The sequence below is a fragment of the Gopherus evgoodei genome, chromosome 7 (assembly GCF_007399415.2).
Source record: "Gopherus evgoodei ecotype Sinaloan lineage chromosome 7, rGopEvg1_v1.p, whole genome shotgun sequence".
NCBI classification, from domain to species: Eukaryota; Metazoa; Chordata; order Testudines; family Testudinidae; genus Gopherus; species Gopherus evgoodei.
The window spans coordinates 121031328-121045510 of NC_044328.1; the positions used below are offsets into that span (position 1 = coordinate 121031328).

Sequence of the window (14183 nt, forward strand, 5' to 3'; positions counted from 1 at the left end):
TCAAGGTTTTGACGTTGTCCATAACATGTTACATAGAATGACTTGTCAGTTTTGAAGTAAGACTCTAAATGTAATTAGAAAATTGTAATTACTGATTTTATGTGTTCGTTTGAAAAGTTGTTTTTTTTTTGTATAAGGGTAAATATTGAGCAAATAATGCTATATTTAGAAATAAACTCCTAACATGAACCATTAATGAAAGATAAATTGTATGAAGGGAAATGACACATGTTTATAGTTTTGGCAGGATTTAAAACAGGGCATGTCTCCTTATATATAGCAACTGTTTTAACAGCTGCTTTTTTTTTTCTCCTCCCCTAAATTATTTCAGGTTTTTGAGTCATGATGCAAGAATCTGGGATTGAGACAAAAAGTAACGGTTCAGCTATTCAGAATGGAGCAAGCAGTGGCAGCCATTTACTAGAGTGCAGTCTACGGGAAGTGAGATCCAACGGTGAGACACCTTCAGTTGAAATTGGGGCTGCAGATTTAGCACATCTTCAGCAACAGCAGGTACTGTACGATATACTTACAACTTCACTTCCTAAAGAAAAAGTATTTAGCTCTTAAAACCGTTGATATTTGCCAGTCAAATATATGCTTAGGAGGGCCGGCCTCCATACATGTGTATCAGATATACCCTGTGATATTTAGATAAAAACAATCATAATTTAATGGGAAATTTATACTTCTCTTCTCTTTCCAATGAGTGCCCTTTCTCATGTCTGTTTCTAAATGTGTAAACCCTGGTGGCTGTGCCTGGGTGAACCGCTATATACTAGTTTCCAAAATATGTCACTGGTTGGAAGAATCACTAATTCTGAGTTTTGTTTTTGCAACAGATTTTAATATAACCTAGCATCCTCTATCAACAGTGTCTTTTCTGTAAGCTAAATGGTTTGTCGAGGTACCTACTGCAATGAAATTTAAAAAATTAAATAAAATGAAATCATCATGTCGGTCCTGTTTTTAACTACAGAATCATCAGGAGCAAAATGATGTATGAATGTGTCCCTTATGTACTTTAATTATTACATTTTAGACAGAAGCAATTGAGTTCATCAGTGTTGTTGTTAGTAGATTAGCCATATAACATGTTGTCTTTTTTTTGTTTGTTTGTTTGTTTTGCTCCCTTTATAAAATTTTGAAACCCCGGTTAGAGCAGAACTTATAACAAACTGCTTAGCATGTATCATTAACCCGTTTTTGAAACAAAGGTGGTGCTACAGCAGTTGTGTGAATGTGTTTATGCCTAAACTGTACTAGCTGTAATGCAGTAAACATTCTTAAGATCTTTTAAATAAGGTTTTCGTGGCTGTGCAAGTGTCTCTTAAGTGCACAGTGATCTTTTCAGCAGGTTGTTGTGGTGAAGAAAAGCCTGCAGTTGAAAACAAGGCAAAATCAAAGGCGTAAAAAGTAACAAGTAGCCAGGTTTGCCAGTGTAAGACAGAAAGCCGCCACAATTAAGCAGCTCGGAGAAATGTATGATACTCAATGCAGTAGACTTTGGTTGTTTCAATCATTTTCATTCTACAGGTTTTTACTTGAAGTGAGAATGCCATCAGTGAGAAAGTCACAGCCATGCTGAATTCATTACTGCAGTAGTCACACAAAACCACGGATAAAATTTCAATAACTGCAGGCCATAGTTGAGTAAACAGTTGCACTGAAACTTAATTCCTGTTGACTTTTCCCTCATTCTTCGCCAGGGGCACATTCTGATTTGTAGTGTAAAGACAACAGGGGTTACAGCTTTGATTAATGTAGGACAGTAGAAGAGAATTAGAACCGTAAAAAACGTTAGAAGTACATTCAACACCAAGATCTGCTCTTAAAAAGGCTTCATATCCAAATGAATTAATTACACTGCTTTGATTTGAACACTATGGAATTTTTCAGTCCTGTTTTCACCCTCAACCCCTTTGGGTGATTTATTTTTTCATGTGTCACTAAACGAACATAGCATTTGGTAGACCAGAAATACAGAACTGGGATGTTTCCACCTTATCACCAAATATTAATCTGCATTGAAGCTGTCACCCCTTTGCGTTTGTCAGCACCTGTCCGTAATCAACCAGAAGGATCGCTGTTGAGTGAGGTAACATCTTAATCTTGTATGTAGTGTTCTGTATCTTTCAACAGCCACCCATTTGGTCAATTAAGGAGAGAGACTGATGCATTCCAAAAAGAATTCTGTGGGGTCCTCCAACCCACTCCCAAATGATGCCCAGAACAGCTGGATGTGCTTCCTCCATCATGCTCCCAGGCCCTATCAGACCGGGGAGTTAAAGATAGAAATTGATTGGGGGAGAATTTCTTTATGGTGCGATTTTGTAGGATTCTCATTTGTACTTAGTTTTTACCCTTTGCTTGTATCTCTTTTGCCACTACTTTAATAGCTTTTGATTAACATGCTCTCCTCTAGGTTTGCAAAGGCCTTCCTGTTCTGTGTTTTAATTCTACTGTTAGTTTGTTTTGATCAGTCTCTTTTCTATTGAGTTTTCTTTTTAAAAAGTGAGCCGTTTGCTTCGTTTATAACACCTCTTTAAAAAAGAGTGCAATATCTAAAAGACTGTCAAAACTAGTGTAATAATGTATCAATCATTGTGTTTTGAAAATAGTTTTAAATGCCGGAAAGAAAAATGTTTTCAGACTGCTAATGCAGGCATTTACAGATACACATACAACACAGAGCATAATGTTTAGATGTTTCTCCATATACAACATATGCTCTCAGGTCACTTGACAGAATGCGTGCTAGATAACGCTGCTTCAATACAAATGAATGGTTATTTAAATAAAACAGCTATTTCTTAAGAGCATTTCAGTTTAAATGTTTCTTTATGCCACCTGGCATTTGTGTTTTCTGAAAAATAAGCAGAGTAGATGGAGCTTGGCTCCTCTTTGGTTAGCTGGTTAACTGTGCGTTCCCATGATGAGCAATGGGCAAGCAAGAAATGCTGCCACGCAGTGCTTTTGGATAAAGCACTTACTTGGATTTTAGAAATTGAACTCTTCTATTAAATTTGTGACTTTCAAGGACCAACAGCATGTGTGTTTTTGAATTATGGAAACAAACCTTTCTTTTAAAAATAATCGTTGATTCAGGAAGTTTGAACAAATTTACAAATCCATTCGCTTTTGTAAATCTTATAACATAAGGTAATGCTAGTGTTCATCATTTTGGAGGAATAAAGTGGATTGCGGGTACTCTTGCAATCAGGGCAGGGATGAGTTTAGTACAAGTACTATACTGTCTTTGTCATTAGTTTGATTCCACTGCAGGAGAGAGTGTAGAGGGAAACTGAATAGGTCTTAGTGCTAATATTTCTTGTAGCATGTTAGATCATCCTTTGAGTAGCAAATTTAAATGTAACACTTACTCAAGATGAGTAGTCCCCATTAACATCAATGGCAATACTTGTGGAGTAAAATACTATCCAAAAGAGCAAAGATGGCAGAATGAGGTCCTTTGTGGAGAAGGCAGCTGGGGAGATATGAAGAGAGAGAAAATTTAGAGAGCTGTATGGTAAAAGGATAGTAAGAACACATTCTCACAAGGTAATACCGCCTCCTGAGAAAGGCAGTGATCCTCCTCAGCTTCTCCTATGTTCAGTGTGAGATGAAGATGTTCAGCACCCTTCAGAACTGGCTCTTTTCTCAAACACTGGTTTTGTTGACTGTTTTCTGCCTGTGAGACGTCAAGTAGAGCATCAAGGTAACTTGAAGCATCAGACTCCTCAAAGAGAGCTTAAATAGGCAACTCAAGCAGAGCATTGGAGCAGCCCAGAGGAACTCCCAGTTGCTTAAACAGACAACAGAGGTGAGACAGAACATTGTAATAGGTCAGAGAGGCTTAGACAGAGCAACTGAGAACTGTGGCAGTAATCACATTGCTCACACAAATCACAACCTGAAGAGTTCAACAAGAACATCTAATGATCGAGGGGCCTTTGAGAGTTACGCTGCCTCAAGGGAGCTGTAATTGAACAGCTCTTGCCTACCAAAAGTAATGAATAAAGACTTAGTGTGAATGGGTGCATCTCCGGTTACTTCGATGAAGTTTCTCAGATTTACCCCAATAGGGAATGATTGATTCTGAAGAACCATATAACATTCAGTGTAATTTGTTATAACTTGTTATTGTACATTAAAGTGTTATTAATTTATTAATGGAAAGATAAACAATATGAATGGAGTGAAAAGGACGGGACATAAAAGTGAATTCCAGCATATTACAGCAAGACCTGAAGTGCTCCGTTGCATGTGGCAGAAATGCAAACCTCTCTACATCCATAGAATGTTCCAGTTTGATACCATAATTTCAAGTACTGCCCCAAGAGTCTAAAGCTCCATATCTTTTGTCTAATCCAAAATCCTTTTGAACTTTTAGAAGGTATGACTTTAATAGTAATTTGTTGACAGATTAGCTGCAGAGATTGCAAAGAGTTTATTTTGCAAAACTGGCAGACTCGTATCAGTGTTCTCTTAAGGAAAAAACCACACATTGCTGTTTTGCAATTGCTTGCATTTATTGACAACCAGCGCTGAGCAGGCAGAACTGGAATGTTTGTATAATGTAAACCTATAGCTTGCCTGATGCAGTGTAGTATACTTTTAGGTAGTGCATAGATTACTTGATAAAAAGGGTTACAAGGTGACTGCTTTTATGTCAAAGTAGAGTAGCAATATAAATGCAAGTGGTACATAGAGAAACAAGAAGGAGGTTTATATAGAGAATTGCACTTTATGTAAAAGAGTTTCTTTTCATCACTTTGTCTTTGAACTGGACTGTTCTGTAACTCTCAAGTGTCACTTAACTTTCTGAAGAGTTTTTAGTTAAATAGTATGTTTAACCTGTGTCTACAAAAATAACGTAACCAGTTTTTTATTGAGCAGAATTTGAAAAAATGTTGTTTAATTTTCCATTCATATTTCCTACTTTTACACCTTTACTTACCTTTGAACAAATGCATCTGATAAATTGGCAGACAAATAGAACCCTATTCATATACAAAACATTCACATAAGATGTTTTGGATCAAATACTGATACCTTACACACAATGAATAGCTCTCTACTCCATAAGTAGTCTAAGTGACTTCCATGGGACTGTTCATTTAGCCAGCGGCTGCAATGGTAGGGTATTGCAATTTGGCCTTTGGCAGTATTGAGATTTAAGTTTCACACTGAGGAAAACAAGTGTCATAAGGGATGTCTGGTTTCACCAAACTCTTCCATATCAAAAGGAAGAGGAAAATGTGTGGTAAAGTGGTTATTATGTATATTATTCAGAGACTGCTTTAATTTGGTAAATTAGGAATTTCAAGAGATTATTGTATTCAGTAGACTTTAAGGTCAGAAGAGACCTTCATGATCATCTAGGCTGACCTCCTGCACTGTAGCCCACAGAACCTCACCCTCCCACTACTGTAATAGACCCCTAACCTCTCGCTGAGTTACTGAAATCCTTCAAATCATTGTTTAAAGACTTCAAGTGACAGAGAATTCACCATTTACACTAATTTAAACTTGAAAGTGACCCATGCCCCATGCTGCAGTGGAAGGCAAAAAAAACCCCAGAGTCTCTGCCAATCTAACCTGGGGGGAAATTCTTTCCTGACCCCCCAGTATGGCGATTGGTTAGACCTGAGCATGTCGGCAGAGTAGAAGTCACTCAATATATATCAGAGTACAAATGAATTGAATGCTGTCACATTTTTTAACAACAAATTTACTAACAGTTTCATCTTTTAAAAAACATGAAAGTAGGTTATACATTGCATCAGAAATTTTATGGTCCCACTGATCATGAAGTGGACTTATCTCTTTAGAACAAAACTACTAAAAAAGATCTTGGATAAAAGTCTTTGTTGCATATTGACACAACTGGGTTAGACTAAACTTGTTTGTTAGGCTTTAAGGTAAAACATGTTTTGAGTCACTTTTGTTGGGAAGATACGGGGTGTAATTATTAAACTGCTGTTGTCATTGAAAGAGCCATTTAAGAGTATAGATTAAACTACTTACAAGGCATTAGGATTGTGTCTGGTTTGGATTTTACTACACTGGTAATTCATGATTACAATAACCTCATGAAAGATCAATCTCATTGTAGAGTCTTTTTCAGCAGGGGGAATAAAAGACAGACTTTCCATACATTGTAACTTAGTGTTTTTATCACTCAGGCCTTTTCCCCCAAGTTCTCTGATCTCCCATCGTTGACTGGAAGGTGACACGATGTCTTTTTAGTCATTCAAATCTAATAACTTTTAATCTGAAGGTTAAGTAGTGAGATATAAACTAAGAGATGATAATATCAATTTTATGTTCACTGAAGGGCACAATATACCGCTTTCTAGTAGAGGGAAAATTGTGCGTAAAATGTCTTTTGCTTTTTAACAGAAAAGCTCTGGCTCCGCGAGCTCAGAGATGAAGCAGTGCCGGCAAAATTAAACAAGTTTTAACCTAGATTGGCTGCCTTGCCAGGATTTTTGAACCAATGATTTTTTTTTAATACAATTTGTAGCTCTCTTGTCAATGGACCATGCTGAGAACATTCGTACAACATTCTTTATCATCTCTGCTACTAATGTCTTTTGTTATAACCACTTAGTTTAAGTCTTGTTGATGTCAATATCTCTTACTGCTGAAGAAGGGTGAAGGGAAACTGCTGTTTGGTTCCACTTGCTGAACTGTTTTTAGTTTGATTTTGGTTTGTTTCTAAAATCATTGATAAATAACCACATGAGGCTATGGGGCCTCCATATTTGCATACTCTTTGTGTGTGAGAGAGAGAGAGCGTGAGTGAACTGGGTCATTGGGCATCTGACCATCTGAATTATGTGCACATCTAAATTTATAAGCACTCTTTGGAAATCTGCTCCTATAGGGTTTTATAGTATAACTTTTTACTTTTAAATTAAAATGAAACAGCCTGGTAGCAAGTTAGGTTTGCATTGACTCTTCAAGGAAATATGATTTTTGAAATATGTGTTGTTTTTGGTTTTTAACCTAGTACGTTGGTATGAAAAGTCCCCAGTGAAATGACAGGACCATGCTGTTTTTTATAGACTCTCACTCTGCTCTTGTAAAATTTACATGCCTCTATTTGCTCATTCTTACTCATCAAAGCAAAAAAAGTTATATATTCACCAGTTAGCCATGTTAGAGGAAAATAAACAAAGGGACATTTTAAAGCTACTATCTACAGCTAGTATTTATCTGCACGGATAGAGAAATTCAGTGGGTATAGGATATAAATTTAAAAGTCTGTTTCAAATGACTGATGTTATTAAAACCATTGTAGAGAGGTTCTGTGTACTTATGGACTGTATAATAAGTGATGCAACCAAACTTTTGGTCTGTCATAGGACAAATCTAAAAAGGCATTATTCCTAATAAGGTATAATGGGATCTTGAACTCACACAGAACTTTTCTTCATTATGGCCTAGGTGCAGCAAGGCTCTGAAGCATGTGCCTAACTTAAAGTGCATGAATAGTAGTGTTAAGATCAATGGGACTGCACATGCTTTTAAAGTTAGGGATGCGCTTAAGGACCAACAAGAATATGCGTGGAGTGTTGAAATAGTTTAAAATAAATTTCACTGCTTGGAAATAGAATATATTTTAAAATATATTGTTAAGGTGAAAGAGCAGGCTGCATTTGGGACTCCATAATCACTTTTGGAGGTAGGATAATGTTGCATTGGTTTTACAGATTTCATCCTACCAATCAGCCTTATCTTCACAGAGGTCATGTCTTACAAATATGATTTTGGTCCCACTTAACTACCTTTATACCAGTGTAACTCTATTGACTTCAACAGAGTTAGAGCTGATTTACACCTATGTAAATGAGACCAGAATGAAGTTCTGTGATTTTCTCTCTTTGTGGGCCTGTATTGTGTTCTTTCTCTTTTGGATCTCCAGCAAGTGTAAAGAACTCAGCACTAGTTGAACGGAATGTTTGCACAACGACAAGTTACACTGTAAATAGTGAAGCTCTCACACTTGGTATGTTTCATGTTTTTTTTAATTTAAATTTGATTCACAGTTTCTAACTTACGTGCAGAGCATCTCAGGTAAATAGAATTATTATTCTAAGTTAAATATTGTCTGTTTTTTAAAAATCAGTTAAAATAGTGCAATAAAATAAAGTTTTACAGTATTGCAAATGTAATATGAGTATTGTCAGCTGTGTTGCTATTTTGTGAGTTTTGTTAGCCACCATGACTATGTTTTAAAACAAAATTCATTTGGAACTTATTTTAAATTGAATAAGTATTTTATTTTTTCTGTATTAAACCTATATATCTCTAAAGTAAGTGTAAAATCACAGACATTTCTGAAGTCTAGGGAAAGTGTCAGCTTTATTTCAGGTTCAGCTTTTCAGTTTATTCTTAATCATATTTCTTGTTTTTCTCTTCAAGGGTTATTTGGTAGTAAAAATAATGCTTTGTAAATACAGGGCTAGTAGTGCTAGATAAAGTTTAGGCCATTTCAGATGTGGCTAGGAACTGCACAAATTTAGCACAGTAGCTCTGCCAAAACATTTCAGATTAAAATTCTAAGGGCTTGTCTACCTGAACACTTAATTCATGGCAAATTGGGGTGTTAGCATGCAACAGCCTAACTGGGGGTAGATTAAGTGTCTGTGCGGACCCTGCTGCCACGCACTAAAAGTTCCCTAGTGCAGTTTAATTTACTCCCATTTCAGAGCACACTATTGAACGTAGAGTGCTTAGCAGCAGGGTTCCCACAGGCACTGAGCATGAGATACGGAAATGCAAGGCACCAGCTTGCCACAAACTAAGGCTACGTCTATACGTGGAGCTAGGGGTGTGTTTCAAGCTCAAGTAAATGTGCTTGTGCTAACTCTTGTCGAGCTAGCACACTGAAAATAGAAGTGTGGCTGTGATAGCACTGACAATGGCAAGCAGCAGCAAGAGCTAGGTTCCTCAAATCCAAACCTGTCCAGACCCTATGGGGACATATTTGGAGTGGCTAGCCCTCGCCACTTCATATGCTACACTACTATTTTTAGCACACTAGCTGAATTAGAGTTAATGCGAGTATGTCGACCTGAGCAGGGAATCACACCCCTGGCTCCAGCTGAAGGCACAGCTGAAGATCACGTCTACACTACAAACTTTGGTCAATGTAAGTTACGTCGGCATAAAACTGCTGTAGTTAATATATTGCTTGTGTGCGTGCATACTTGGCGCCTTCTGTTGACGGTGCGCCTACTCACTGGGAGTGCTTTTATCGGTGCACAGTGCATCATGGATAGGTATCCCAGTGTGCAATCCACCACCATCTAGCACATTGTTTTTTGTGAGGTTTTGGCAATACATGGTGGGGCCAGAACGAGTTGCACAGGGGGAACCGAGAGCAAGGGTTCAACTTCCCATCATGCAACTGTCTCCATCCCACAGTGTTATCCATAGTCCATAATTTTCGCACCTGTTTTCAAACTCCCCAAAACCCATATGTGCCCCCTCGCTGTCCGCTAACTGGCAGAAGCATGGAGCCTTCAAAGTTCTGCATTGCTGTCATAAGCATTGCAAGCACAGGGTGCACGAATGTGCAGTACTTGCAGAGATGCAAGAAGAACCAACTCAATAAGGAACATGACAGTTTCTTGGAGGACAAATTGCTGTGGGACTTAGTGAGAACCAATTCAGAGTTGTTGGTGGGGTTCATGGAGCAGCTACAGGTGGTGGAGTGCTGCTGCTGGACTTGAGAAATGGGTACTGACTGTTGGGATTGCATCAGAATAAAGGTTTGGGGTGATGAGCAATGGCTGCAGAACTTTCAGATGCGCATGGCCACATTCCTGGATTTATGTGCCGAGCTCAACTCACCCCAGCCCTCCAGCACAGGCACACCAGAATAAGAGCTGTGCTGTCAGTGGAGAAGCGAGTGGCAATCGCTCCTTGAAAACTTTTAGTGCCAGATAGCTATTGCTCAGTGGGAAATCATTTTGGAGTTGAAAAATCCACTGTTGGGGGGGTCGTTGCCATGCAAGTGTGCAAGGCTGTTAATCACCTCCTGCTATGCAGGTCTGTGCCTCTCAGATATGTGCAGGATGTAGTGGATGGTTTTGTAGCAATGGAGTTCGTCAACTGTGGTGGAGCATTTCATGGCATGCATATCCCTATTTTGGCATCAAACCATTTTGCCACAGAGTACATCAAGAGAAAGGACTACTTTTCTGTGGGTATGCAAGCGTTGGTGGATCACTGGGGGCACTTCACTGACATCAGTGCTGGCTACTTAGGGAAGGTGCAAGATGCTCATATTTTTAAGAATATAGGACTTTTCAGAAAGCTACGAGCAGGGACTTTCTTTTCTGATTGATGGATTACCATTGGGAATGTTGTAATGACTGCAGTGATCTGGGGACCCAACCTCTGCCCCTTGGTCTCCTGGCTCATGGGGCCATACATTGGCCACCCTTGACTGCACTGAGGAAAGATTTAGTTACTGACTCAGCATGTGCAGAATGACAGTTGAATGTGCTTTTGGCAAACCGAAGGGACGCTGACGGTGTTTACTCATGAGATTGGATCTCAGTGAGAATAATATCCCAATGGTTATTGCTGCCTGCTGTGTCCTGCATAATATCTGTGAAGGAAAGGGGGAAAAGCTGCTGCCAGGGTGGAGGTGGAGTGGCTGTCTGCTGAGTTTGAACAGCCAGATACGAGGGTTAGTAGAAGAGCTCAACGCAGAGGTATGTGGCTCAGGGAAGGCTTTGAAGGAGCAAGTGAGCCACAGTAATGCTTTGTGGTGTACCGAGCTCTCTTTGGCCCTGCTGTTTAGGGTCATGTCAGGAATTGTGTTGTGCTTGTTGTACATGTGTGAATATAACACTGTCAGTGCACCTATTAATTTTTGCAGTGCTTGCTGTGCATTTATGATTATTACACTGTGTGTGTTAGTGATCCTATGAGTTGTCACACCGTACAGTGACATGTACTTGGTTGCTTTCAGAGCTTCTAGGTAGTCTGCAGCATACATCGTAAACTAATGATGAATTATGTTCCAAATAATAGAATTTTATTCTGTAACAAAATCAGGGAAAAGAAAAGTCTGTGCAATTTTAAAGCAAATATATGAAAAACTTAAAATAATACAACAGAATTTAAGAAGGTGAAAGATCATTCATGTCCATTTTAGTTACACATACAACATCTGTGGCTTTCAGAAGTCAATGCATGTAAAGCTGTGGTTGTTTTTAATGTCCCCCAGGGTGGAGTGGTAGGGGAGTGGCCTCTGATGCCACCTGGAATATTGAGGGGGGTTGTTCAGGGAAGTGCTGCAGTGGAGTTCTCTGTGGGCTGCAGAGGGAGGTGAGCCCAAGACTGTTGAACTTGTAGGCCCACAGGAGTGTGCAGCATCTGTGTTTGCTGCCAGATAAGTCCCATTATGTTCTGGTGCATCCCCCTCTCCTTTTCCTGCTGGAACTCTCGGGCCTTTTCTCCTCTCACTTTTCCTTTCTTCAGGCTATCTGCAATGTTCATCTTCCAGGCCCCGTGCTCACTGTCTGATGCAGAACTAGCTTGCAGGATCTCATTGAACACGTAATCCCAGGTTCTTGTCTTTCTCCTCCATATCTGGCTCAGGCATTCCATGAGTGTGGAGGGAACCCCTCAAGGCTGCAGTGGCAGCAGCTGCAGATAAAGCATGTGGAAGTACCATTAATTATCAGTATAGTCACAACAGAAAGCGAAAGTTAAGATTCAGAACTCCCTGCCCTGGCTCCCCTAAAATTTTAAACAAGACATGCTTATTGACACATCTGCTTGAGAGTGTTTGTGCATGGCAAGCCCTGGTGAGTGGGACCCACCAGGGGGTGAGGGAAGCGAGGAGGGAATTGCTCGGTTGCGTGAAACTATGGGCATACTACTGGCAATATTTTCCATAAGTGATGGTCACTTTAGCTGATGTCTCACTCCTGAGGGTAACAAAGGCAGAGAGAGCACATCTGCTGCTGCTGTTCTGAAGCCACCTGGGCCCCTATGTTGCTAGCCTGTATACTGCAGTGATGCCTGCCACTGTTCTCTCTGACTGGTGTGGGAAATTATCCTACCGCAGAGGAAGAACTAAGGCTCCAATCACTAGAAATCTTCAGGAGAAGAATGCTGAGTCCCTCTATGAAAGTTTAATTGAGATCTCTTGAGAGGATTCAAGGGACATCCCTGTGTACATAAACTACTCCACATGACTCCCCCTTGCCTAACTCCACAGTGCAGTGAAATGCAGGTAACAACTCTGCTTTCGTTGTTGTACCACTATCTCTTCTAGTACGAGTAAATTAATGAAAAGTCGATTCTTGTGTTCTGTTAGTTGCGGGTGCCCTCACTGTAATGTGAAATAAATTTACACACTTACCTGAGGATCTTTCCCCTGCATCAGGTTTATCTGTTCTTGACTGCCATGGCTGACTGACTGGACTGCAGTGGAGTCTCAAATAGGTCCCGGCTAACAGCATAGCTGGACCCCCCAGTTGCATGTCCCCCATCTCCTGCTCTTCTTCTTCCATTTCCTCCTCATCCTCACTGTTCATGCCAGGGGTCTGTGGCTCGGGCATTTTGGAGGAATTGACAGTGATCTGTGGGGTAATGATAGGGTCTTCGCCAAATATAACTTGCAGTTCTTTGTAACAGCTGCACATCTGCAGCTTGGCACCAGATCGATTGTTGGCCTCCCTGGCCTTCTGGTAGGCCTGTTGCAGTTCCTCTGCTTTCACGTGGCACTGCTGATGGTCCTTTTTGTACTCGTACTCCTGCATCATCCGTGCAGTCTGCTCATAGATGTCCACATTCCTACGCCTGGTTTGTAGTTGTGCTTGCACAGCTTCTTCTCTCCACGGGCCCAGGAGATCCAGTATCTCCTGTCTGCTCCAAGCTGGAGTTCGTCTGGAACTTGTAGCCAACATGGTCAGCTGGATAGTTGCACACAACAATGGAGAGCTGGTAGGTGGGCTCTCCAAGCTGGGCAATCAGAAAAAGATATTTTAAAAATTCATGGGGCTCTAAAGGAAAAGAGGGCCTGTCTAGTGAACCCGGCAGCGGAGTTCACAAATGTGAAGAGAGCAGTCAGTGTCAGACATTGTTGGACAGCTGCTCGAGGACTGTTAAGATCAACATAGGTAATGCAGTGTCTACCTGTCAAGGTTCCTTCCCCACTCTGAACTTTAGGGTACAGATGTGGGGACCTGCATGGGCACTTCTAAGCTTAATTACTAGCTTCGATCTGGTACACTGCCACCATCCAGAATTCCAGTGTCTGGAGCATTCTCTGTCCCCCCAAAACTTTCCCCTCCCTGGGTTGCCTTGAGGGACTTCACCAATTCCCTGGTGAACACAGATCCAAACCCCTCGGATCTTAAACAAGGAGGAATTAACCATCCCCCCCACTAATCCCTGGTGAGTCCAGATCCAATGCCCTTGGATCTTAAAACAAGGAAAAATCAATCAGGTTCTTAAAAAGAAAGCTTTTAATTAAAGAAAGAAAAGTAAAAATCATCTCTGTAAAATCAGGATGGAAAATACTTTACAGGGTAATCAGATTCGTATAGCCCAGAGGAACCCCCTGTAGCCTTAGGTTCAAAGTTACAGCAAACAGAGGTAAAATCCTCTCAGCAAAAAAGGAACATTTAAAAGTTGAGAAAACAAAAATAAGACTAACACACCTTGCCTGGCTATTACAAGTTTGAAACATGAGAGACTGATTCAGAAAGATTTTGAGAGCCTGGATTGATGTCTGGTCCCTCTTAGTCCCAAGAGCGAACAACCCCCAAAACAAAGAGCACAAACAAAGACTTCCCTCCACCAAGATTTGAAAGTATCTTGTCCCCTTATTGGTCCTCTTGTCAGGTGTCAGCCAGGTTTACTGAGCTTCTTAACCTTTTACAGGTAAAAGAGGCATTAACGCTTAACTATCTGTTTATGACACTACCCTTACACTGCATCAACCTCAGTACATTGACCATGACTCAGTGCTGCTTGTTGTTACTATGTTGGTGTCACAGGGCGCTTACATCAGTGGGTGACACATTTAAGAGTAGACTCATGCATAACTAGGTTGGTGCAAGGCGGCTTACCTTGACCTGACTTGGTAGTGTAAACCAGGCCTTCATGTCCATGTAGACAAGCCCTAAGGCAGACTTAGGAAA

The 14183-nt window shown here is 40.4% G+C and overlaps 1 protein-coding gene across 18 annotated transcripts in view; it reads left to right on the top strand.

Annotated features, from left to right (window-relative positions):
- FOXP1 (forkhead box P1) overlaps window positions 1–14183 on the top strand; it is a 507886-nt gene that overhangs the window by 295703 nt on the left and 198000 nt on the right. For all 18 annotated transcript variants that reach the window (XM_030568517.1, XM_030568515.1, XM_030568514.1 and 15 more), the window contains one exon: window positions 332–513. In XM_030568517.1, coding sequence (XP_030424377.1) covers window positions 343–513 — 171 coding nt within the window. In that variant the 5' untranslated portion in view covers window positions 332–342. The remainder of the gene's footprint in view (window positions 1–331; window positions 514–14183) is intronic.